General features: G+C 55.1%; 1 protein-coding gene across 4 annotated transcripts; it reads left to right on the forward strand.

The window, feature by feature from the left end:
* The first annotated feature begins 41 nt into the window (after positions 1-41).
* On the forward strand, positions 42-18,688 carry ZBTB49 (zinc finger and BTB domain containing 49). Of its 4 annotated transcripts, none has more exons than XM_079775445.1 (8): positions 42-169; positions 3,752-3,958; positions 5,261-6,360; positions 9,589-9,635; positions 14,903-14,976; positions 16,339-16,421; positions 16,505-16,666; positions 17,534-18,688. In XM_079775445.1, exons 2-8 carry the CDS (start codon positions 3,771-3,773, stop codon positions 18,208-18,210), a joined length of 2,331 nt encoding a protein of 776 aa, XP_079631571.1. In that variant the 5' UTR covers positions 42-169; positions 3,752-3,770; the 3' UTR covers positions 18,211-18,688. The 4 variants fall into 4 exon arrangements, with proteins under 4 accessions (XP_079631571.1, XP_079631572.1, XP_079631573.1 ...); XM_079775446.1 differs by having other exon boundaries at positions 3,752-3,922; positions 5,243-6,360; XM_079775447.1 differs by having other exon boundaries at positions 3,752-3,922.
* Positions 18,689-24,316: the final 5,628 nt, after the last annotated feature.

The following is a 24,316-nucleotide window of genomic DNA, read 5'->3' on the forward strand; positions in this document are numbered from 1 at the left end:
CGACCACACACCCCCGGCGGAAGTGACGATCCGGAAGCCGGAGGGCGGGTCCGGGCCGCCGAGGGGGCGTTGTCGGGATGGTTCCGCAGCCCCGGGAGCCCCGCGAGCGGCTCTGGGGGCGGCGCGGCGGGTGAGGAGGAGGCGGCGGGGCCGAGAGCGGCGTCCGAGGGTAAGGTGGCCGCGGGGCCGGTCGGCGAGGGCGTGCGGGTGCCGCCGGGGGGAAGCGGCCCGCGAGGAGGCGGGCAGGGCCGGGCATGGAGCCGCCGCCCCCGCCTCCCGGGCGCCGCGAGGGCCGGCGGAGAGCTGCGGGTCATGCGGGATTCGGCCGCGGCGGCGCCGAGCGCTGGCTCCGGGACTCAGACCCGGTGTCGCCCCTGCAGCGGGGCCTTCGCCCTCGTGCCGCTTCCTCGGCCCGGAAACCCCGCCCGCTTCCCCGCCGGCCTCGCGCTCGGCCTGGTTCTCGGAGCGGGCGGCAGCGGAGCGCTCCGCCGAGGGGCTGCCGCTGATCCTGAGCCGGTCTCGGTCCTCGGACCGGCTGGCGTGCCGTGGTGGTCGCTGGGTGTGGAAGCTGAGTGGGGTGTGAGCGGAGGGCTGTGAGCGATGTCCCCGGGGGGCGTGTGGGGGCGACCAGGAGGGTTTGGCCGGCAGCGAAGTGCCGGGCCTGGAAGAGACGGCGTATTCCCTGCTAGAGCCGCCCTCACCAAACACCAGAGCCTGGGTGGCCGAAACCACAGACTGGGAGTGAGGAGTCCAAGGCCCAGGGCTCGGCCGGGTGGTTTCTTCCTAGGCTGCTCCTCTTGGCTCGTGGGCCCCCCGCCCTGTGCTGCCCTCCCCTGGTCTCTCCTGGGCAGGAGCATCCCTGGGGGCTCTGTGTCCACATTCCCTCCTCCTCTAAGGGCACCAGGCAGCCTGGATTAGGGTTTTAACTTAATCATCCCTTTAAAGGCCCCATCTGCAAACACACTGCTGTGGATTAGGGGCCGAGGCTGCGCAGATTCCAGGGCGGGAGACAGCCGCAGCTTCCCTTGGAGGGGTGAAGACTTGTGGCCATCTGCCACCTGCAGGTGCCTCGCTGTCCCCATCTACAGAGTGAGGGTGACAGTTCAGCCTCTCTTACTGTGACTCTGATCATTAAATGAGGTGACTTGTAAAGGGCTTAGCATAGTGCCTGGTAGCATACAGGAAACATTTTATACATATTTGTTGTTATCATTTTTATTAGATATATACATTGTTACTTATAGTTGTTACACATAAGACACATCCTATAATAAAGAGCTAATATGCAAATAGTCATCACGCCCTCATGCCGTAATGGCTCAGACACTCAACACTGGGGAGAGAGGAATGGGGACCAGCCAGGCACAGATGAGCTCACGAGAGAGGAATGGGGACCAGCCAGGCTGCGGCCCGGGAGAGGGACAAGCTGCCCGCCCTGCGGTCCCGGGCACCAGCGTCTGTGCCTGCGCCTGCAGCCCGGGAGGGACAAGCCGCACACCCTGCAGTCCCGGGCGCCAGCGGCTGCGGCCCAGGTGAAGCTGCCCGCCCATGGTCCCCTGTGGCTGCGGCCGGCCCGGGTCCTGGGTGCCTGCGGCTGGCCAGAGGGAGGGAAGCCTGGGTCCCGGGTGCCTGTGACCAGCTGGAGGAGGGAATCCTGGGTCCCGGGTGCGGGGCGAGGCAGAGGCAGTTAAGGGCGATCAGGCCAACAGGGGAGCAGTTAGGGGCTATCAGGCTGGTAGGGGAGCAATTAGGGGCTATCAGGCAGGCAGGCAGAGGTGGTTAGGGGTGATCAGGCAGGCAGACAGAGATGGTTAGGGGCGATCAGGCAGGCAGGCAGGCGAGCGGTTAGGAGCCAGCGGTCCCAGATTGCAAGAGGCAGTCGAACATCCTCCCGGATTGGAGAGGGTGCAGGCCGGGCTGAGGAACACCCCCCTCACCCCTCCCCCATGCACGAATTTCATGCACCAGACCTCTAGTAAGAAATATAAATTACCAATTCTTTTTCTAGAGGCTTTTTATAAGGGACTTACAGGATTAACATGGTGAAACTATTAGATTTAAAAATATTTTTATTGATTTCAGAGAGGAAGGGAGAGGTAGGGAGAGATAGAAACATCAGTGATGAGAGAGAATTATTGATTGGCTGCCTCCTGCATGTCCCCTACTGGGGATCGAGCCCGCAACCCAGGCATATGCTCTTGACCGGAATCTAAACCAGGACCTTTCAGTCTGCCGGCTGACGCTCTATCCACTGAGCAAAACTGGCCAGGGCAGATTGATTATGATTTTTATTGTCAAAGTAAATTTTGGAATAGTTCATGATTTTGCAGATCATCATAACTCTGAGGGTCATTCCAAAGAATTATTCCTCTTGTCACCTCAGTATAGCTAGAAAACGTCCAGTGTCCATTCAGAACATTTGCTGCATTTCAGCATTGAAGTCCAGAGGCAGGTTTTGTGTTGTGTTTTCTAACATCCTTTTTCTCACGGGCAATAGCACTGCCCACGAGCACTGACTGCCGGGTTTAGGAACCCGGATTTAAATGCTGGCGTTGGAACCTAAGTTTTATGATCACGGGCATGTTGCTTAAACTCCCATTTCTTAATTTCCTGACTTATAAAATGGCGATAATGGTTCTTAGTGCATTATTTGACGTATATAATATGCTTAGCACAGTGCCCGGCCTGTAGTAACAGTCAATAAATGATACTAATCATAGTAAACCAGGAAGCCTTTTCTTTCCTGGCAGCCAGTGGGGTAGGGTGGGTGACTGATGACTCAGTCATTTGGCTGCTCCGTACCTCGGAGGATTCAGCACTAGGGACAGTGCCCACCGCCTGACTGAGGCCCCCCTTCGGGAAATAGCCACTCCCTGTGCTGCAGTATGGCTGTTTGTAGATGACATCGCCTCTCGTCGCGGTGTCCTCTGAATGCCACCCTGATCTCAAACCAGGAGATCATGCCAGCACCCCAAATCCACATACGGAAACTGAGCTTTCCATAAAGAAATAGGGGAATCAGAACAAGGTGCCGAGCTGAGGGCGAGATAATGGGGATAGGTTTTGGAGATTCTTAGTTGTGGGGTCATACAGTTACAGATGTTTAGCAGGAAGTTGGGCATTTGCAACTGGTGGTTAAAGTTAAAGTTTCAAATTTAGGACTTGTCTACTTAGAACAGATGAAGGCCAGAGATAGATGTGATTGTCAAGGGCAGTGACTGGCAAACTGTGGCTCGCGAGCCACATGCGGCTCTTTGGCCCCTTGAGTGTGGCTCTTCCACAAAATACCACGGCCTGGGCGAGTCTATTTTGAAGAAGTGGCGTTAGAAGAAGTTTAAGTTTAAAAAATTTGGCTCTCAAAAGAAATTTCAGTTGTTGTCCTGTTGATATTTGGCTCCGTGGACTAATGAGTTTGCTGACCACTGGTCAAGGGAAAGCGAAGGCGGCTCAGTGCTGAGGGTTAAGGGACAGTAACCTTTGGGGGCTTTCAGGGAGGAAGTATGGCAGATTCGGGCCATAGGAAGAGGAGCAGAAGCGTTCTAGGGGCATTTTTATCTTCACAGGTATTTCCATTGAACAGCACTGGTTAAGATGCTTAAGAAACTACTTTTTTGTTTGTTTGCATGTTTGATTTTTAAGCTGCTGTGACAGGGACTCATGACAGTGAACCACAGATCAATCCGTGGACTTGGTGCCATTTAGTTCCCAGTCTTGTCATCGAAACTCATGTTTTATCTGCGTCCGTGTGCAGGTCTCCTGATTGCCCGAGCATGGACCCGGTGGCCACGCACAGCTGCCACCTCCTGCAGCAGCTGCACGAGCAGCGCATCCAAGGCCTGCTCTGTGACTGCATGCTGGTGGTGAATGGCGTCTGCTTCAAAGCACACAAGAATGTCCTCGCAGCCTTCAGCCAGTACTTCAGGTGCGACTTCAGACTTCGTTCTTCTCACTGTACAGAGTATGTTTTTATTGATTTTAGAAAGAGGAAGAGAGAGAGAGAGAGAAATATCCATCATTTGCCTCCTGTATGCACCCCGGCTGGGGATCAAACCCACAACCTGGGCTGTTTGGGGAAGCAGGTGACTGCATCTGATAAAATGTCTCCCACAACGTTGCAAGACAACTTACCTAACTTAGCTTGGTATTTTACACCATACAGATTCCTTCCCCGGTGAATTTGACTTGTGCCCAGAATAAAGTGTGTGGGCTTTATGGAAATGTGCCCTTTTTTCCTGCATTAACTCATAGGGCTTTTCTCACTGCTGATGTATGGACCATTGGCTTGCTAGACAGCTAGAGGAATGACTAAGTGCGAAATGAGCGCGTATCAGGGTCCTAGAGCAGTCACATTCAGAGAGACAGAAGCAGAATGGTGGTGCCAGGGGTGGGGGAGGAAGAATGGGAGTTAGTGTCTAATGGGAACAGAGTTTCTGGGATAATGAAAAGGTTCTAAGAATGAATGCATAAAGGTGATGGTTGCACAACATCGTGAATGTACTTTATGCCACTGAATTTACCATTTGAACCATAATAAAATATTTAATATTAGGTAATTTTTTCACAATTAAAAATTAAGATTAAAAAAGCGAGTGTAGCCCAGCTGGTGTGGCTCAGTGGTTGAGCATCGACCTGTGAACTAGGATGTCACCATTGGATTCCTGGTCAGGGCACATGTCCAGGTTGCAGGCTTGATCCCCAGTAGGGGGCATGCAAGAGGCACCTGATCAATGATACTTTCTCATCATTGATGTTTTTATCTCCCCCTCCCTCTCTGAAATCAATAAAAATGTATTTAATAAACAAAATGAATGTATACTGAGGGTTAGTTTATTATAGCTATTTTTATTTTTAGACTTTTTAAGGCACTTAGATATGGAAATATTTTTATATGTGTTTTATGCCTAAAATAAAATACATGATTTGTCAGACTACAAACAGGAAGTAGTGAAAAATATGTGTCCTTTAGTTTTCTGTACTCTATATTAATGCATCTGGATAATTACATTTGATAAAAGAGCCATGAGTATATTGCAAAATCTTCCTTGGAAGTTTGGATATTCATCGCACTCATTTATCTGAATTGCTTTATTGGATGACTTGCCAGATTTTTTTTAAAAGGGTTAAAGCTCGCTTACTTATAAAATTCTGGCATTTATAGAAGTGTTGCAGTTTTGATTATTGGTATGAGTGTTATTTGTAAGAGAAAGTTAAGAGCATGTATGAATTGTTAACACTGAAACAGGCATCTTTGTTTTGTCAGGAGCCTCTTCCAGAATTCTCCCGGCCAGAAGAATGACGTTTTTCACTTGGATATTAAGAATGTAAGCGGCATTGGGCAGATCCTGGACTTCATGTACACGTCTCACCTGGACCTGAACCAGGACAATGTGCAGCTGATGCTGGACACAGCACAGTGTCTGCAGGTCCAGAACGTTCTCAGTCTGTGTCACACGTTCTTAAAGTCAGCCCCTGTGGAGCAGCCCCCCGGCACGCCTTGTAGTGGTGCGTTCTCCCTGCAGGGCGCTCTGGCTCCGGACACCAGCTGTGCTCTCAGCGAAAGCTACTCTCCTCACTTACTGCCGGCGTGTGCGGCAGACGGGCAGCACAGTAAGGCCTTGGACGAGCCGCCCTCTCAGGCGCCACCGCCGGGTCACCTTCATCACCCTGCAGGCGAAGCGTCGAAACTAGGCCCTGACACCTTAGACGGCGGCTGCACAGAACTGCCGCTCAAGCAGCCAAATTACTACTACAAACTCAGAAACTTGTACAGCAAGCAGTACTATAAACAAGCCGCTTGTCCCAGTCACGAGAGAATAACCGAGCAGCCCTTCGCTGTCAGCCCACCCACAGGCCCGGCCGCCGTGGAAAACCAGCCTTGTGCTGTCAGCCATTCCGAGTGCGCCCTGCAGTCCACGGAGCACCTGCCTCCCAGCTTCCTGGCCCAGCCTCTGGCTGAACCTGCCCCAGACCCCGAGTCAGACAGCACGTGCCAGCCGCCCACCAAACAGATGAGGCTCAAAAAGGCCATTCACCTTAAGAAGCTCAATTTCCTGAAGTCACAGACATCTGCAGAGCGCATTGCTGAACCCACGTCGGGTGAGGGTCTAACCCAGAGGATCGGCCCTGCCAGTGACACCATAGAGAAAGCCGGCAGTGAGAGCGCTGGGGAGAAGGAACACGAAGAGCCCGGCAGTTCCGACAGCTTTCCCCGCATTATCAAAACGGAGAGGCCCGAAGACCTGGAGGCTCCCGAGGACCAGGCCCAGGTGCCGCAGTCCCCGTGGCAGTACGCGTGTGAGCTGTGTGGGAAGCCTTTCAAACACCCGAGCAACCTGGAGCTTCACAAACGGTCCCATACAGGTACACGCACACTGACCCGGGGCCCGCGGGCCGGACAGGGAGGAGCGCAGACCACACGGTGCCTGCTCCTCTTTGTAAGAAGTTTTGCCGTTGCGTTGACATTTGCACACAAAAATAATCAAGATTGAGAGTTACCTATTTTTTCATATTTTTGGTGATGCCTCTTAAAGCGTAATCTATAGGTACTTTCATAGAGCCAGTTTTAAAAGATGTCACACTTCATTTTTATTTTAATTAGGTTTTTATGACAAACTTTCCATCTCTAAAGAAGTATAGTAAATTATTTTGATGGATTGAAATTTTCAAGTTCTAAAACAGATAAGCGATATTTAGATGTCTCTTTAGAATTAGATTAAGTTTATTCTTTAAAAACATAATGTAGGTCAATTCAGATTAAAATAATTTAGTTTGAGTAATTCTAAAAGTTCTCTGGAAGTAATGTGAATATCAGATTTTAAAGATTGTGATTCGGAAGGTGGGAGGTAAACTTTTTAATAAGGATCAGCTTTAACCATTCAATATTTTCAAATGAAAGTTCTTCCATTTTGAACATTGAATTTTCAAAGTTTTATTTCCTTAATTCATACCTCCTCCCCTTTCCAAAAAGTTTATTTTTTCCAAAAGCTTTTTTAAAAGTGTTATACAGCACATGCATGTTACCTTATACCAGGGGTCCTCAAACTTTTTAAACGGGGCCAGTTCACTGTCCCTCCAATGGGAGGGCTGGAATATAGTTTAAAAAAACTATGAACAAATTCCTATGCACACTGCACGTATCTTATTTTGAAGTAAAAAAACAAAACGGCAAAAACACCCACACATGGCCCACGGGACGTAGTTTGAGGACGCCTGCCTTATACAGTACGTATGTATTACTTCCTGCACTTAAACAGGTGATTGGCAGTTAGCTTATAGGCATGAGAAGTGATGGGCTACAGATGCTTCCAGAGTAACTGCTTTTAAGATGTTTGTGCAATTGCAATTATTGATGTGACATTCTGCTGTCACTGACTCCTGGTGTGTCTAAGTCAGTGATGGCGAACCTATGACACGCGTGTCAGCACTAGCACACGTAGCCATTTCTGATGACACGCGGCCGCATGCCGAGGATGAAACATTTGCTGCTCCTCAGGATGAAACATTTGCGACTAGAGTCTTGGAGTTAGTTTTTTCCTCAAAGTGACACTACCCGAGTTATGCTCAGTTTTTTGGCGAAGTTTGACACACCAAGCTCAAAAGGTTGCCCATCACTGGTCTAGGTGTTTACCACCCCAGTGCATTGTGGAGAGAGACTTACTTAAATATTTACAAAAGCCCTTTATAAATTGTCAATGTATTTGAATAATAAAGTATTACCTTTATTGTTACTAGTAGTTCAGAAGTATTCTTCCTATGAAGGCAGTATCACTGATTCAGTTTTGCCCTGAAAAAAAACTTAATTTAGGTCATTCCATTTGCTTACATTTCCTAGGGCCTCATGATCAGTATAATTTTTGAGAAACGTGTCTGTTTAGCTTTAAAAATTAAATTGTTTGTTCTTTTGAACAATAATGTCATCCATTATGGCAGAGATGCTCATGTGGATGTAAATACTCTATTGAGAGAGCAGTGGTCCTCGACTTACAATCTGAGGAGCTCTCGCAGGGTCTGTGAGGCCGGACTATTTCTGTCACCATGTAGGATGTTACTTGCCTTGTCTGTCTTCTCCCACAAGTGCAATGGAGTCAGCTAAAGGCTGTCATCACTCGGGTAGCCAGTGAGATGTCTAGTCACGGGTTAAAAATCACTCCGTCTTCATTTCTAGTATGGACTGTGCTGACGGATGTAGCCCACATAAGCACACGCTTTAGGTTCTCAGTTAAGAGTGTGAGGGATCCTGAGAGCAAAGCATTTGAGAACCACTGGAGGAAGGTTATCAATTCTGGCCACTTGGGAGTCTTAATAACCAGTGGCCTCTTTTTTCAAACTCTTGGATCGCATAATGGGGGCTTTAACTTAACATTATCTATTCTCCCCATAATTTCCGACATAAATGTTGTCCCAAAATACAGAAGTAATATGATGATAATTATTCAGTCAAAAGCTTTCTGCCTGCTCCAGAAAGAAGCCATTGAAGAAGCCATTAAACAGTTTCATGAAAAAAGCAAAAGTAAAAGTCGCCTGGCAGGAGCCCAGAAAGCTAGCAGCCAGCAATGTAGAAGGAAGGGGTGTTGTCATTGTTAAAAGAGAGTGAACTTGTGGGAGGGGGAGGGGAAACAGGTTCTTGGTCTGCCAGCCTGTTTATTAGTTACCTAGGTTCAAGGTGGCACCTGGAAGTAGACTGTTACAATGGTCATTTTCTAGAGACTGTATTCAGGGCTGCTGTGGTTTCTTGGCAGAGTTCCATTCTCCACAGGTTGTTCTATACCAAAGTGTAATTACTTAGAGTTTCTAAAATCAGACGTGGCTCCCATAATGTCCTCTTGTTTTCCCCTGGGAGCATGGTCAGCCAAGGCCAAATGCAGGGGAAGGGCTTTGCCCTGTCCCACCTTCAGGAGGTCCCTCTCGGTTTGAGGCTGTGCCATGTCCACACCTCACATGTGTGAACGAGACTCCAGTTCTCTTAAGAGCTGATGGGAAAGTAAGGAGTCGGGCTGAGGGACTGTAAACAGGTTTGGGCCCTTCAGCAAAGAAACTCACGGTTGATTTTCAAGCCCAAAACCTAGGCAGGGTTTGAATGCTAACAAGTTAAGTTTGACTTCAACATAGGTTTATATTTGGAGAACAATTTGATTTTTTAAAAATATATTTTTATTGACTTCAGAGAGGAAGGGAGAGGGAGAGAGAGAGAGAAACATCAGTGATGAGAGAGAATCATGGATTGGCTTCCTCCTGCACACCCCACACGGGGGATCGAGCTCACAACCTGGGCATGTGCCCTTGGCTAGAATCGAACCTGGGACCATTCAGTCTGCAGGCCGATGCTCTATACACTGAACCAAACCAGCTAAGGCACAGTTTGATTTTTTTAGAGAAAACTAATCACAGATTTCAGTGTGTCATCCCTGCCCACTATCTAAGGACGAGAGATGGGGAAGAGGTGTGGACTCCCGTTTTCATACACTCGTGATGAGGAGTGTAGTCTCTGCTTTGAATGGTGGGCACGGGATAGTTTAAACATTTTAAACAGAAGATGGTTGTGCAGATAATACAAATGATTTTACCAGCTGTTGTTTTGTTTTGTTTTAGGTGAGAAACCTTTTGAATGTAACATTTGTGGGAAACATTTCTCTCAGGTGGGAATACTTTTATTTATTGTTAATAATTGGAAACCTGAAACCTAGTAGTGTTGATTTTTATTATAAACTAGAGGCCCGATGCACGAAGATTCATGCAAGAATGGGCCTTCCTTCCCCTGGTTGCCGGCACCGCCTTCGCTCCAGCCAGAGCTGCCTTTCCACCTTCCCACGCTGCACAGAGGCCCGGAGCGGCTGGGGCGGTACTGAACGCCTGTGTCGTCGCCATGGCGATGACGCAAGCATCCCGCCCTGCCCCCAGCCGCTTGGCGCCTGCGTATGCAAATTCACCTGCCATCTTTGTTGGGTTAATTTGCATAGTCCTGATTGGCTGGTGGGCGTCGTGAAGGTACAGTCCATTTACATCTTTCTCTTTTATTAGTGTAGACTACTGGCCCGGTGCACGAAATTCGTGCACATTAAAAGGGGGTTAATTAGAGGAAACATTTTAATATTGTTATTTGCCCTTTTTCTATAATAGAAGTGTCAGAGATGAAAGAAAATTAGTAAAATGTATATGAAAATCTTCCTCCTGTCAGAGTCGGGCATGCTGCGGGACCTAGAGTCAAGTCCCTGCCCACCCGCGGTGCCAGCCCACTCCCATTGGGCGAGATCCAGACCCAGCCGGCCCCACCCCATCAAGCCCTGCCGAGCGGGGGTTGCAACATCAGGTCCCTTGGCCTGGCGCCGGGGCGGGGGGGGAGGGGTGCAGCCTCAGGTCCCCCAGTGCACCCTCAGATCCCCCAGTGCCAGGATGGGAGATGCAGCCTGAGGTCCCTTGGCCCGGTGCCAGGCGGGGGGGCACAGCCGCAGGTCCCCCAGTGCCAGGACGGGGCCACAGCCTGAGGTCCCCTGGCCTGGCGCCAGGGTGAGGGGCACAGCCTGGGGTCCCCCATCAAGCCCTGCCAGGCAGGGGACGCAGCCTGAGATCCCCCGTCAAGCCCCGCCAGGCAGGGGGTGTGGCCTGAGGTCCCCTGTCAAGCCCCACCGGGTAGAGGACGCAGCCTCAGGTCCCCAGCCTGGTACCGAGAGGGGGGTGCAGCCTCAGGTCCCTTGTCAAGCCCCGCCGGGAGGGGGGGTGCAGCCTCAGGTCCCCAGCCTGGTGCCGGGAGGGGGGTGCAGCCTCAGGTCCCCCAGCCCGGCGCCGGGAGGGGGGCGCAGCCTCAGGTCCCCCAGCCCGGCGCCGGGAGGGGGGCGCAGCCTCAGGTCCCCCGACGCCGGGATGGGGTTGCGGCCTGAGATCCCCCGGCCTGGGGTGGAGGGAGCAGCCTGAGGTCCCCTGGCCCAGCACCAGGGCAGGGGGCGCACCTTGAGGTCCCCTGTCAAGCCCTGCTGGGCAGGGGGTACAGCCTGCGGTCCCCTGTCAAACCCCCCGGGCGGGGGGTCATGGCCTCAGATCTCCTGGCCCAGCACCGGGGTGGGGGGTGCAGCCTCAGGTCTCCTGGACAGGGCAGGGGGCATGGCCTGAGGTCCCCCGGCCTGGCGCTGGGGGCGGTAGGCGTGGCCTGAGGTCCCCTGTCAAGCCCCACCAGGCGGGGGGCACAGCCTCAGGTCCCCTGCCCCGGCCCAGCGCCACGCAGCCTCAGGTCCCTGCTGATTGCTCCTTAAGGCTCGTTATGGGAACTCAGCCTCCGTTGTGGGTGCATCCATTTTGTGTTACAGAAACCCCGCCTCCGTTGTGGGCGCCGCCATCTTTGTGATGGTGTGATGGTCAATTTGCATATTTCCTCTTTATTAGATAGGATAAGACATGCATTGGAATTGTGAGAGAAGCCTCTGAAGGTATCTGTAACTTAAAGACTCTAGTCTACATCAGGAGAAAATGATTTTCAAGAAAACAAAACCCTGTACCTTGGGGAAACATGACATTTTTTGTAAGTGTGAGGACTCTGCACAGCCCACCCCTCCCCCGGGGGGTGCCATCCTAGTATCTCCTCTCAGGAATGCAGTAACCATGTTGTGCTGCATCTGGAGGCTGCAAATTAGGCTGGGCTACATTCAGACAGATGTCTTCTTCTTCCCATTGGGACTGTAGATGTTAGGATGCTGGACAACAGACCAAACAGTTTTCAGTCCTGCTGTTGCTACCTTGTAGCTGATGTTTATTAAGATGGAGGATTAAATCTCTCATCCAGCCAATGTTTATTGTGTCCGATGGGCTGTGTGCTGATCTGGGCACTAGGCCTAAGGGAACCTAGAGGTGCAATGTTGTGGAGAACATTTTGAATGCAGGCTGTGGGGACCTCCTTTTCCTTCTGAAACAAGATCACTGTTCACCCCCGATGCCGGGCCCTGACGCTGTGTGCAGCTCAGTCCTCCTTCCCAGTCTGCTCTGTAAAATGGGAACAACACTCCTTTATAAGGACATTGTGATGATTACATGAAACACTGCTTGCAACTTAGTCAAGTGCTTCATTCATAGTAGCATCTTAGCACTTGACAGCTATTATTGTTATTACCTCTCGCCAGAGTTTTCATGGATCCCGCTATATATAGGTAATTTCTAAGATGTGATCTATGTCCTTAGCATATAATTAGAGCATAGCAAAGTTTACTTCAACTAAAAACATAACGAAGGTCAAACAATCTGGGCCCCAGGTTGCCACATAATTTGGTATAAATTATCTGAATGCATTATTGGACATTTTTGCCTGAATTTTTCCATTATTTAATGTACTTTTATATCATTTACTAGACTAATATGTGCTCCTTTTTGTGGGGAAAGATAATTATTTCTATTATTCATTTCCACTATTAAATACCTAAAGAAACATTTTAAAAATTTTTTCACTCTGCTTATTATAATATTGAGTGGAAGACCATTCGATTATATTTACTTGGAAAATAAGCAATTGTTATGCTTGACTTAAAGAGGGAACATGCAGCATTGCTAGGAATGATTCAGAGACAATTTCCATCTTAATACATAGTTTACAAAATAGCTGGAAAGGAGGGATCTCATTTAACAGCTGAGCAGACAGTGCTGTTTGAATTGTTACAAGACTGATGAGCTTTTCTGAAATTTGGAAGTGACTCATCTCACAAAGCCAGTGGTGCGTTATCGTTATCGTAACTCCAGCAAGCTGTTTCCTGAGGGCAAAGTGACTTTGTCACACTGAGTGTTCAACACCAGCTAGTTTAGCCACAGAAATGTGCTGTCCTCAGGTCTCCCCGCAGGTAAGACGGCAGCTCACACACGGCATTAATTCCTGGCCCAGCCGAGTAACGAGCGCCCACCTTAGCTGAACCTCGTTTTCATCTAGAAAATAGATTTCAGTGCCAGTTACTAAGGGTAACATGACAATGTGTGTGAAGGCCTAAGTAGACCAGATATATATTGTTACTAGCATTTGTCGCTTCATACTGTTATTTTTTTTAATATATTTTTATTGACTTCAGAGAGGAAGGGGGAGAGAGATAGAAACATCAATGATGAGAGAGAATCATTGATCAGCTGCCTCCTGCACAACCCCTGTCATGTGCCCTGACCAGGAATTGAGCCGTGACCTCCTGGTTCATAGGTCAACACTCAACCATTGAGCCACACTGGCTAGACGGTCACTTTATTATTGTTATTCATAGTCATTCTGTTAAAAGCTGGGTATTTCCCAATATTTTGCCAAGTTCTTTTTCTTTGGTTACCTAAAATAAACCTGAGTTTGTGTAAACCATATGTATCATATTCTAAAAGGTAGGATGTAACACAGTGTTTCTCAGTGTCTGACAGACAGAAAGACTTCCATGTCATAACAGAAAATCCCGACCACAGTTTCTGTTCCTGTACGTTTGTACATTTCCACTCACAGGTGGACTTAAGACCCATTTTCAAACCTGTCACCATGTACTGTCTTTTGCATTTAATTTTTTTAAAAAGCTGCAGATTTAGCTCTAGCTGGTTTGGCTCAGTGGCTAGAGGGTCGGCCTGTGGATTGAAGAGTCCCCGGTTTGATTCCTGTTAAGGGCACACTCCCCAGTAGGGCAAGTGCAAGAGGCAGCAGATCAGTGTTTCTCTCATCGTTGATGTTTCTATCTCTCCCTCTCCCTTCCTCTCTAAAATCAATCTATATATATAAAAGCCTAATATGCAAATTGTCCCCTCGGGAGTTCGACCAGGAGACCGCGAGTTCGATCACTCACTATGACGTGTGCTGACCACCAGGGGGCAGTGCGGAACAAAGGGAGGCCCCAGCTGGCAGCTGGAAGGCCCTGATTGGCCCTGATCGCCCGCCAGGCCTAGGGACCCTACCCATGCCCTGAATTTCGTGCACCAGGCCTCTGGTAAAAAAATATATTTTTTAAAAATGCAGATTTACAAAGCCAGGTGTGTTAGTAGGTATTACTGTTCACTCCCCCTTCTTGGCTTATTCTGTGCATAATGCCTGAGCTTTGTTTCCCGTGGGTATCCTCACTTATTTCAGTGTTTACTTTTAACAGAACTCTATAAAAAATTAAGTAGGGGTGTGACAGACCGAGACTGCTAACTGAAGTCTCCGCAGTGGGAAATTCTGCCTCCGCGTCCGAGTTGGAAGCAGTAGCCCGAGTGCTTAACGTCTGAGGCATCTGCAGTCTCAGCCTCGCTGCGGGCAGTTTCATATGGATGGCCTCTGCTGAGCACTGGCAGCCTGCTCCGGGCCTCCATCTAAATAAGGCGTCTGGGTAAAGCCTGCTGGTGTCAGAAACCAGGAGCCTGGAGTCCCCACCATGGAGGGCTGCAGTGACTCCTGATTTCACTTCTGCACACACGACAGCGTGACAGCCCGCCACGCACAGCAGCCGCTGCAGCGGGGGTGCTGCTCGGGGAGCTCTGACCTTTATAACCAAGGCATGTTCTCAGGGAGAGACAGCGAGCAGGGAGTAGCCACGTGCAAGCACTGCTGCTTTCTCAAGTGCTACCTGCATATAGATGGTCCAAGTTTAAAGATATGTGAAATAATACATCAAGCTCTGTTTAAAGTACAAGCCTGGCAACCTCCACAGCCCCCTGCACTGTGGCGCCCATTTAAGAGAAGCGCCCAGGGCAGGCCCGCGATGGGACAGCCAGTGCAGCCCTTGGCCCAGGAGCGCGGGAGAACCCGGGGGGTGGACACCCCGTTAGAACTGGGCAGTCCTTCCTCTGGATGTGGCTTCTCCTGAGTGGTGTGTCCAGTCTCCCTTGGAAGGTGGACTGGGGCCTGATTGGATCTGCCAGTCTTCCATTCGAATGGATGGGACCTGTTTTTCAAAAACCCTTGCGTTACTGGCGTGCTTTTGCTTCTCCTTTTTTGCAGGCAGGTAACTTGCAGACTCACTTGCGTCGGCATTCTGGTGAAAAGCCCTACATCTGCGAAGTCTGTGGCAAGAGGTCAGTGCCGGGGCTGCCCCCGCCTGTAGGGACCCCTCTGGTCTGGTCTCCGTGGAAAGCAGTGCGCTGCGGGCTCGCACAGGAGCCGCATAGGGCTCACTCCACGGAGGAGCGCAGGCCCATCAGACCCTCTGCGGAGCCTTGCATGTGACACATGAGAAACATTCAGAGAAGGAACACCCGGGACAGGAGTCTTAGAAATGGGATTTTACATGACACAGAGTGGTTTGACACTGAAATGTCCATTCTTTCTAAAAATGGCCATGAAAACAGATGAACGCCCACGGAGGTGAGTGCCCAGCAGGGATGTGAGCCTTGCAGCCTGGCTGCCCAGCCCGGCCTCAGGCTGTGGGAACCGGCAGCGGGAAGGCAGGCGGAGCTCAGCCCAGGGCACTTGGTGCAGTCTTACTGTGGTGGGAGGTACAGTGAGGAGAGGGTCCCTCCGGCGTGCGCACAGCCGCACGCTGGCCGGCCCCCCTCCCAGGGGTCAGGTATCGGAGTCCACTGCTCTCCCCTGACGGTCACGCTGGACACCAGGCACCAGCCAGGACCGTACCAGTCACATGGCTTTATAGCCGTTCATTTCGCCGTCCATCCAGGCAGCGCCTGTCGGCCACCTGCTCTGTGAGTGCTGTGACGGCAGCATGCAGGCTCGGGGCCGGGAGGGAGAGCCGGCCCTGGCGCAGTCAGTCACCTGTGCAGGAAGGGGGCGCAGTGGGAACGCCAGGGGGCTGCTCGTGACGCAGTCCCAGGAAAACGGGTGTCTCTGCAGGTGGTAGAAACAAGTCACACCTTCCCAGCCTCACGTGCCTCCCTGTTGTCATTCCTCTAGGCCAGTGGTCGGCAAACTCCTTAGTCCACAGAGCCAAATATCAACAGTACAACGATTGAAATTTCTTTTGAGAGCCAAATTTTTTAAACTTAAACTTCTTCTAACGCCACTTCTTCAAAAGAGACTCGCCCAGGCCGTGGTATTTTGTGGAAGAGCCACACTCAAGGGGCCAAAGAGCCGCATGTGGCTCGTGAGCCGCGGTTTGCCGACCACTGCTCTAGTGTGGGAGGGAACACGCCTGGATTTCCAATCCCAGGCCTGGGCGGGAATGGCTCCCTAAGCTGAGCCATCGGTGGCCATCTCTGAAGGAGATGGAGGCAGCTAGGTAGAAAAAGTGTTTTACAAACACAACCCTGCATTATTCACTACTTTCCTTTAAAGGGGGAAAGGTAAAGATACTTTTAATGCCCGTTCCCATGAATCAGGCGCTCTGATTACACCCAGGAAGGCGGGCAGCTGCCCTCCGTGCCTCGCGCTGCCCGGCGCAGGGGCGTGGACAGGCTCTCAGCTGCATTTCACACCCATTGCAGGTTTGCAGCCTCGGGGGATGTCCAGCGTCACATCGTCATTCACTCGGGGGAGAAGCCGCACCTGTGTGACACCTGTGGCCGAGGTATGGCCGCGCTTTGCTTTTCTTGCTGGAGGCCCTGCCTGGAGGGTGCGGGCCCTGCGCTGACCCTGTCGTGGTCTCTCCAGGCTTTAGTAACTTCAGCAACTTGAAGGAGCACAAGAAGACACACACGGCTGACAAAGTGTTCACCTGTGACGAGTGCGGGAAGTCCTTCAACATGCAGAGGAAGCTGGTGAGGCACCGGGTCCGGCACACGGGGGAGCGGCCCTACAGCTGCACGGCCTGCGGTGAGTGACGCACAGACCAGGCCGCCTGTCCCGTCCCCTCCCGTCCCGTGTGGGAACTTTGGACGGGGCCCAGGGCCACACTGTCCAGAGAACTGTTTGCAGAGACAAGGACGCAGTTCTAACTGCTGGTCTGGTGACCACTGGACTGAAAATTAAAAACCTGGCTTAGAATTAGCGCCACTGAGTTAGCTGGTCTGCACCAGCAACAGCGCCTTCCCTCCATGATGCCACTGTCCCCTCCCTTTCTCATACACGCCCGCCGCCTGTCCCCCATCAGAACACAACACGTGGGCATCGACATCTAGTTTTGTTCAAAGGCAGTTTTTTTAGATAGCCCACCTTTGCTTGACCAGGGCTGGAGAGCCGAGAATTCAGATAGTGACATGCAGACGAGGGAGCAGTTAAACATCCGTGTACATACGTGCGTAGTGTTCACTCCTTTGTACTGACGTTATGACTTCTCTAAGGTTATTGACCCCTTACGAACTCTGACTGTGGGAACAAATCCCCACCTTGATGCTGTGCGCAGGGAAAGGAACTGGAACCCGGGGAAGCAGGGGCAGAGTTGTAGTGAGAGCTGCGTGCACAGATGCCGTGAGGGGAGTGTTTCTTGTGATAGACCCGCTGCTCTAGGTTCGCAGAAGTTTAAGCGAAACTGGCAGGGTTTTCCAGCACCCACCAGCAGGCAGGGTGGGCAACTGCCTGCCCAGCGGGGGCTCCTGTGCAGGCAGACAGGGTCCAGGAGGCTGGCACTGAGAGGCCGCACACCCAGGGGGCAGAGGGGAGAGACTGGCAGAGCGGGTGGTGGCAGGCTCCACTCCACTCGTCCCAATGCCCACCTCTGAGATGACCCCTCTCTCCGTGCAGGGAAAAGTTTCGGGGGGTCCGGGGACCTCCGCAGGCACGTCCGCACGCACACCGGGGAGAAGCCGTACACGTGTGAGATCTGTGACAAGTGCTTCACCCGCTCGGCTGTGCTGCGGCGGCACCGGCGGATGCACTGCCGCGCGGACGACGGGGGCCGGGACGCGCTGCGGGAGCTCGCCCACGCCTTCAAGGCCTCCAGCCTGGACAGGGCTCCCAGCTCCGACTCCTTCCCCCAGGACGTGTCTGTGGCTTTGGTGCCTGTGTCTGTGAAGCTCCCCACCCACCCGGTGGACGAGCCCGAGACAGAATTTGACGGCCACTCTGCCGGCTCCTGCTGTAAGTTCCCGTCCACGCCTCAGCCACGTGGGGTCGGCCACCCGGAGAAGCTCGGTGCGGATCCTGGCAAACTCGCCAAGGCCCCCGAGCAGCACACGCAGCCTCAGGCCTTCGCTCACTCGGCCGCCGCCGCCTCCCCCGGCGACGGGCCGCCGCCCACAGACAGCATGGCCATCGGCCGCCCATCGCTGGCCACTCTGGACAACCACTGTGGCGACCCCCTGGGCAGCCGGGCGTCGGGCGCGGCGCACAGGAACTCCGAAGGGCCCTTCTTCTCCAGCATGACTCTGTGGGGGCTGGCGATGAAGACGCTGCAGAACGAGGGCGAGCTGGACCAGTGATGCCGGCGCCTCGCTGCCACGCCAGCGACGCTGGTGCCGTGGCGCTGGGCCAGTGACACCAACACTGCGGTACCGCTCAGCTGCGGACGCTGGTCCCGGAGGCCGGTGTCCAGGAGGCAGCCGCCCCTGCGCCGCCCTCTCACAGCCTGACACGGGGGCGGGTCCCTCCTGACGGCCGGTAACTGGGAGCCGCCTGAGCGTGGGGCTTGGGAGGACAGGCCCGGCTCACTGGAAGCAGACGCCAGAGGGGAGCTGGGAAGCCGTCCACTGACTCGTTGGCATGATGGCGTGTGGACTTGGGGGCAACTGCTGTACATTGTGGTCATGCTAAAGGGAAAACATATATATATACACACACATATGTATAATACAAATATTTTTACGTGATTGAAATTTATAGCGTTTTCTATTTACAGATTTTATTTGTATATGAAACTCATACTATAATTTAATTGGAGTAAATGAAACTTGCCTTGCTACGTAATGTGTTTCCTCCAGCATTTTTATTAACCTAAAGACCTTAGTAGTAACAAAATGAAGGGCTCCCCCTTTAAGGACAGGTCCTGGTTCTGCCTGGCCATCCTGGGACAGTGGGCTTCAGACGCCATCAGAACGGAGCGCGTCCTGGCTGCCCCTCGCTGGCCAGGCCGTGGCGGGCTCTGAGCCTCCGCCTTCTCTGGTTTTCTCCTCTAGTCTGAGATGAGCGTCTCCGTTCCTCCAAGCGTCCCATGACCCCTCGCCCACGGCTCTGCTGCCCAGGTCTGGCCGCTTGTCGGCTGCTTTTCTAAGAAACCCCGCCCCCCCCGCACACCTGCTGCCTGTGGGGGACTGAGTCCTGCCCTGTGGTTTCAAAACAGGACCTGCACGTGAAAAGCGTTACCTGAGGTACAAGCAAGGTGCTTGCCTGTAAAGCTGCACGAAGGACCAGAATGAAAGCATCCCAAACCCTGTCATTTCTCGCTCTGACTCAGAATTACAGGCCACCGGTGAGACGGGGCGGGGGATTTCGTAGAAAAGCAGCATGGCTGCAGATGAGAGTGCCAGCTTTGACGTCAGATTCAGGTTCGACTCTTGGTTTTCCCACCAGCCCTTGCACTCAGCCCAGCGAGGCCCAGGCAGCAGACAGAGAGCCCAAGGTCAGGGGGCACAGCGCCCTGCACAGAGCCACGCAGCCAGTTAGGGGAGAACCTAGGTCTCGTGTGAACTCGTCCCTCCTTCCTCCCTCCTCCCACGGCGAGGCTGGGGGTGTGCGGGCGCCCGGCTGGGACAGCGAACTGTCGGATGCGTCATGTGCGTTCTCGTTGACCCCCTTCAACACCCAGGGAGGTGATGCTCTGTTCCATCTCGGTATTTCCTTCCAGACGTTGCCTCTCCAATCAGACACAAATCAATGCACCGCTGAAACATTGTCAGTCACTTCTTTGCCTTTTCACATAGCAAATTGTCTTTCCTTTTAAACAGAAAAAGTGTTAACAGCGACACTCTGAGTCCCCACGTACAGTGCCGCCGCTCCTCCAGCCCGGCGTGTTGGTGAAGGCCCCGCACAGTTCTGGGATGGCGGACAGCGCACAGCGGGGCTCCACAAACGTGCCCTCTTTTCCACTTGACCCTGAGACCTAGCCCCGCGCTGGCTGTTTCGTGTAGGGTTTCCGTCCAGCCACCAGATGGCGGCACAGCCCTCACCGTGAGCAGAGCCGGGGCCTGGACACCTGCATTTTCAAAGCACGGGCAGATCACAAAGCTCGTTCGCCCACCTGAGCCCCCCATGCTCCCCCAGAAGCCTGACCAGGTAGCATTCTCCTCCCCAGCGTGGAGGACGGGGCGTAAGAGAGGGCGTCACTTGCTCATTTATTTCCTTCCTGAGGGCTGACGACATCCCAGCCTCAGTGCTCTCGCCGATGTCCCAGGAAAGCATGAGGGACACGGAGCAGGCGGCACGGTCCCGCCCTCCCTGCTTTTCAGACCTGTCTCACCACTGGACACCAGACACCTACGAGCGGGGGCTGCCCGCGCCCACTGCTGCACCACGGCCTGGCTCTGTTCGCCCCCTGCACCGAGACAGGAATGGATGGGATCGCTGGGCATGGATCGTGGTGGACAGAGGCGGGGGGGGGCGGGGGGGAGGCGGGGGAGGCCCCGAGGGGAATAGTTGGCCATGAGGCCCAACTGTGGGAAGCAGTCTCAGTCCTGGGGCCCAGGGGGACCCCCTCTGTAGGAAATTCTCTATCACATTTATGAGCCTCTGGGGAGGGGGGTACCAGGCTCCCTAAAGCTGCCGGCCTGACCCCCATACAGCGCCCTGAGTGTATTGCACAGCGGCGCTGAGGGCGGTAGAAACAAGTCCACGCTTTCTCGCGTCTGCCCTTTGACCCGGCCCGGTGACCCCCGGCAGGTCCTGTGGCTTCCCCAGTCACTCGGGGACAACACAACACGCACCCTTTCCTGGCTGTTAAAGGGCCAGTCCACCAGCGATCAAGGCTGCAACCTGACATCTGATGTGAAGCGTCCCCTGGCCCAGTTCCCGTGCACAGGGTGTGGGCCGAGGTCCCACGTTCCTGCCAGTCCTGCAGGCCTCGGGGCACCCGGCTGCTCCCGGCCCCTGCACGGAGGGTGGTGGATGCTGAACGGGGGGGGCGGGGGGGGGAAGGGAGGGGGCGGGGAGAGGGGGCAGGCCTGTCTTCGAAGCTGGTGGAGCTGACGTCTGTTCTCGGCCACGGGTGCCCTGGCCACGGCAGACAGCCCACGCCTGCGCTCATCTTATGGGCACCGGTGTGGGTCCCGGGGGCCTGTCCCCCCACCACCACCGGAGCTGCCACCGTGCCCCGTCAGGCCACCTGCACAGCTGCCTCTGAGGGGCCCCTGTGGTCAGCCAGTGAGGCCCCGAGACCCTGGCCTGGTCCTGGGACCCCGTTGCGCCACGTTGCACAGCTGGGGGACCTCGCAGTGTGACTAATGAAGGGTCTGGGTTATGGCGGGACCTGCTGGGCCCCAGTGGCAGGCCCAGGCCTGTGACCCAGACACCCACTCCCGGAGGTTCCGCGGCGCTGGGAGGAGACACATAGCCAGGGGTGCCCAGAGAACCGACAGATGGTGCCTGACAGTGGGTCAGGATGGCACACGCCCACCCCACAGGGCTGCTCGGGGACCAGGCTGGAGCGAGGGGAGAGGTCGGTGGCTGGAGCCAGCACTGGGTGGTGAGGACCCTTGTGCATGTCAGCTCAACCCGAGCCTGAAATGGGCAGGGGGCCTGCAGGGGCCAGAGCATCGGGGCCGGGGTCTCAGCACAGGGTTTGCGAGGGGACACGCCAGGCAGCCCGTCACAGGGTGGCCGCTGAGTAACAGCCTCCCCCCGCCCCCCCCCACCCCGCGGGACCAGGTCCCTGTCCCGGGACCCAGGCTCGCCGCCTTCTGTGAAAAGGGGCTTCGCAGATGGGGTTACGTGAAAGGCCTTGGGCTGTCCCCGTGGCCTGATGTCCTCACGGCAGTCCCCGGGGAGAGGGCAGAGCGACAGTGACGGCAGCGGAGACAAGGGATGCCCTTCGAAGGTGCGGGCAGGGGCCACCCGCGCCGACCGTTCCGGGCCTGGCCTGGGCACATGCCGCCGCATTTCCCCAGAGAACAGAGGGAAATGCCACTGTGGTCGGGGCGAGCAGCAGAGAGCAGGCAGAGCCTGTCCCCACCCAGCTAGCGTGGAGCCCAAGTGACCTGTGTGACCCTGACCTTCCACCCTGCCCCGCGGTCACCAACTGCAAGAAGGGAGAACCAGCCCGCGGCGTGTGCCGGCTGCGCCTGCGGGCTGGCTTTCCCGGGGGCTGTCTCTCGGGTCTCGGGAGAGGGAAAGGGTCCTCCAGTCTCTGAACTCTGGGGGGGGGGGGGGGGAGGGGGGCGGGGAGTCGGGCCCGTGGGACAAGGTGGGGACAGCGTGGTTTGGGGTGAGCTGTGCTTGGTTCAAATCTGTGTTTGATGACTTCCTGCTGCTGTAAGAGGGGCAACAGTGCTGTTTCCCCCCCCCCCCCCCCTGCCCGCCCGGCTGTGGAGGCTGGGGGAGAGGACGTGCCCTGGGAACGGCGCCTGCGACCTGGTGAACCCCAGGCAGGCGCGGTCCCCCTCCCCACACCGGACATTGGAGGAAGCTGGCTTTCTGGACCCCGAGGGGCCCTGCCGTTAGCCGTGAGGACACTGGGCTCGCTGAGGGTCCCATCTGCTGGCAGCCTCCCAGCCGGGCCATCCCGGGTTCCTGGCTGAAAGCTGACCTGATTCTTAGCAAAAGCTCCAGGGACGAAAGCCGAGACGTACCCGCCGCCCCGTGGCTTCAGGAGCAGGTAACGGGGCCGCACCATCCATCTGTGGGGAAACAGCTGTATCGTGAGCGGAGCAGCCCGTCCCGCCCAGCCCTCCCGCTCCCTCGAACGGTCGAATGGTCGCTTCTTCTGCTGGGAAAGTGTTTTCATTTCACACTCAGGGGTCATTGTCGGAGGTTCAGAAACAACCTCTGGAGTCCAGGATGACACAGAGCACAAAGCAAATGTCTTGGCCCTCCCCCCACCCCCACCCCCACCTCCCGCCTATGAGGCAGAGGGTGGAGAAGCTATTTCACAAAGGCCCCTTGCTGGGACTGGGGGGAGGGCGGGGGGCGACGATGGAGCCTGTTTCTGCCCTCCCAGAGCTCAGAGGGCAGAGGGCAGAGGGCAGGCACAGACATACCTGACCCCCCAGAGCCGGCTGCCCACCCCCACCTCCCGGCTAGGCGACCTTGAGCAAGGACTTGACCTTGGTAAGCCTCTGTCTCCTTGCAGGTAGTGTGCAGCTATTAGGGTGCCTCCCTCACTCCCACGGCCGGGCGGGGGTGCAGGGGTCAGAGAGGCATCTGGAGATCCACACCCGCGGGCGTGTTCCTCATGCAGCGCGTGCTGTGCAGGGGCTGTCGGTGGACGGCACCCTCTGGACTCTCCCGTGACTGACCGTCCAGAGGGGGGACCGGTCAGGGAGGGGAATGACTGGCCCCCAGCTGGGAGGGGTGGCCCGGCTGTGTGGCTTAGAGCCCGCGCCGTCTGCGGAAGCTGTTCTCTCGCGTGTCACGGGCTGAGTTGTGTGCCCCACCCCCAAACCTCACACGTCCCAGTCCTGACCCGGACCACAGAATGGCTGCGTCTGGGGATGGAGGTGGTTAAGTTAAAATGAGGTCACTAGGGTGGCCCTGCTCCAATGCGACGGTGTCCTTAGAAGATGGAATGAGGACAGACACCCCGAGGGACGGCCGTGTGAGGACACGGGGAGACGGGAGAAGACGGCCGTCCACACGCCAAGGAGAGAGGCCTGGCGGGGACCAGCCTGCCTCACCTGGCCTCAGCCTCCAGCCTGGGGGCGGGGGACCAGCCTGCCTCACCTGGCCTCAGCCTCCAGCCTGGGGGCGGGGGACCAGGCTGCCAAACCTGGCCTCAGCCTCCAGCCTGGGGGCGGGGGACCAGGCTGCCAAACCTGGCCTCAGCCTCCAGCCTCAGCCTCAGCCTAGGGGGTGGGGGGGACCAGGCTGCCTCACCTGGTCTCAGCCTCCAGCCTGGGGGGGGGGGGGGGGGGGGGACCAGGCTGCCTCACCTGGCCTCAGCCTCAGCCTCAGCCTGGGGGGGGGGGGGGGGACCAGGCTGCCTCACCTGGCCTCAGCCTCCAGCCTGGGCGGGGGGGGGGGGGGAGGGACCAGGCTGCCTCACCTGGCCTCAGCCTCCAGCCTGGGCGGGGGGGGGGGGGGGGGGGGGAGGGACCAGGCTGCCTCACCTGGCCTCAGCCTCCAGCCTGGGGGGACGGGAGAGGGGGGACCAGGCTGCCTCACCTGGCCTCAGCCTCCAGCCTGGGGGGACGGGAGAGGGGGGACCAGGCTGCCTCACCTGGCCTCAGCCTCCAGCCTGGGGGGACGGGAGAGGGGGGACCAGGCTGCCTCACCTGGCCTCAGCCTCCAGCCTGGGGGGGGGGGGGGGGGACCAGGCTGCCTCACCTGGCCTCAGCCTCAGCCTGGGCGGGGGGGGGGGGGGACCAGGCTGCCTCACCTGGCCTCAGCCTCCAGCCTGGGCGGGGGGGGGGGGGGAGGGACCAGGCTGCCTCACCTGGCCTC

The sequence above is a fragment of the Cnephaeus nilssonii genome (assembly GCF_951640355.1).
Source record: "Cnephaeus nilssonii genome assembly, chromosome: 1".
In the NCBI taxonomy this organism is placed as follows: Eukaryota; Metazoa; Chordata; class Mammalia; order Chiroptera; family Vespertilionidae; genus Cnephaeus; species Cnephaeus nilssonii.

What these genes read in the sequence shown, in the direction of transcription:
- ZBTB49 (XM_079775445.1), top strand. Translation starts at nt 3,771, where the DNA reads ATGGACCCGGTGGCCACGCACAGCTGCCACCTCCTGCAGCAGCTGCAC. An exon ending in CGTTCTTCTCACTGTACAGA is followed by an intron (nt 3,959 to 5,260) that starts GTATGTTTTTAT and finishes TTGTTTTGTCAG; the next exon opens with GAGCCTCTTCCAGAATTCTC. An exon ending in TCACAAACGGTCCCATACAG is followed by an intron (nt 6,361 to 9,588) that starts GTACACGCACAC and finishes GTTTTGTTTTAG; the next exon opens with GTGAGAAACCTTTTGAATGT.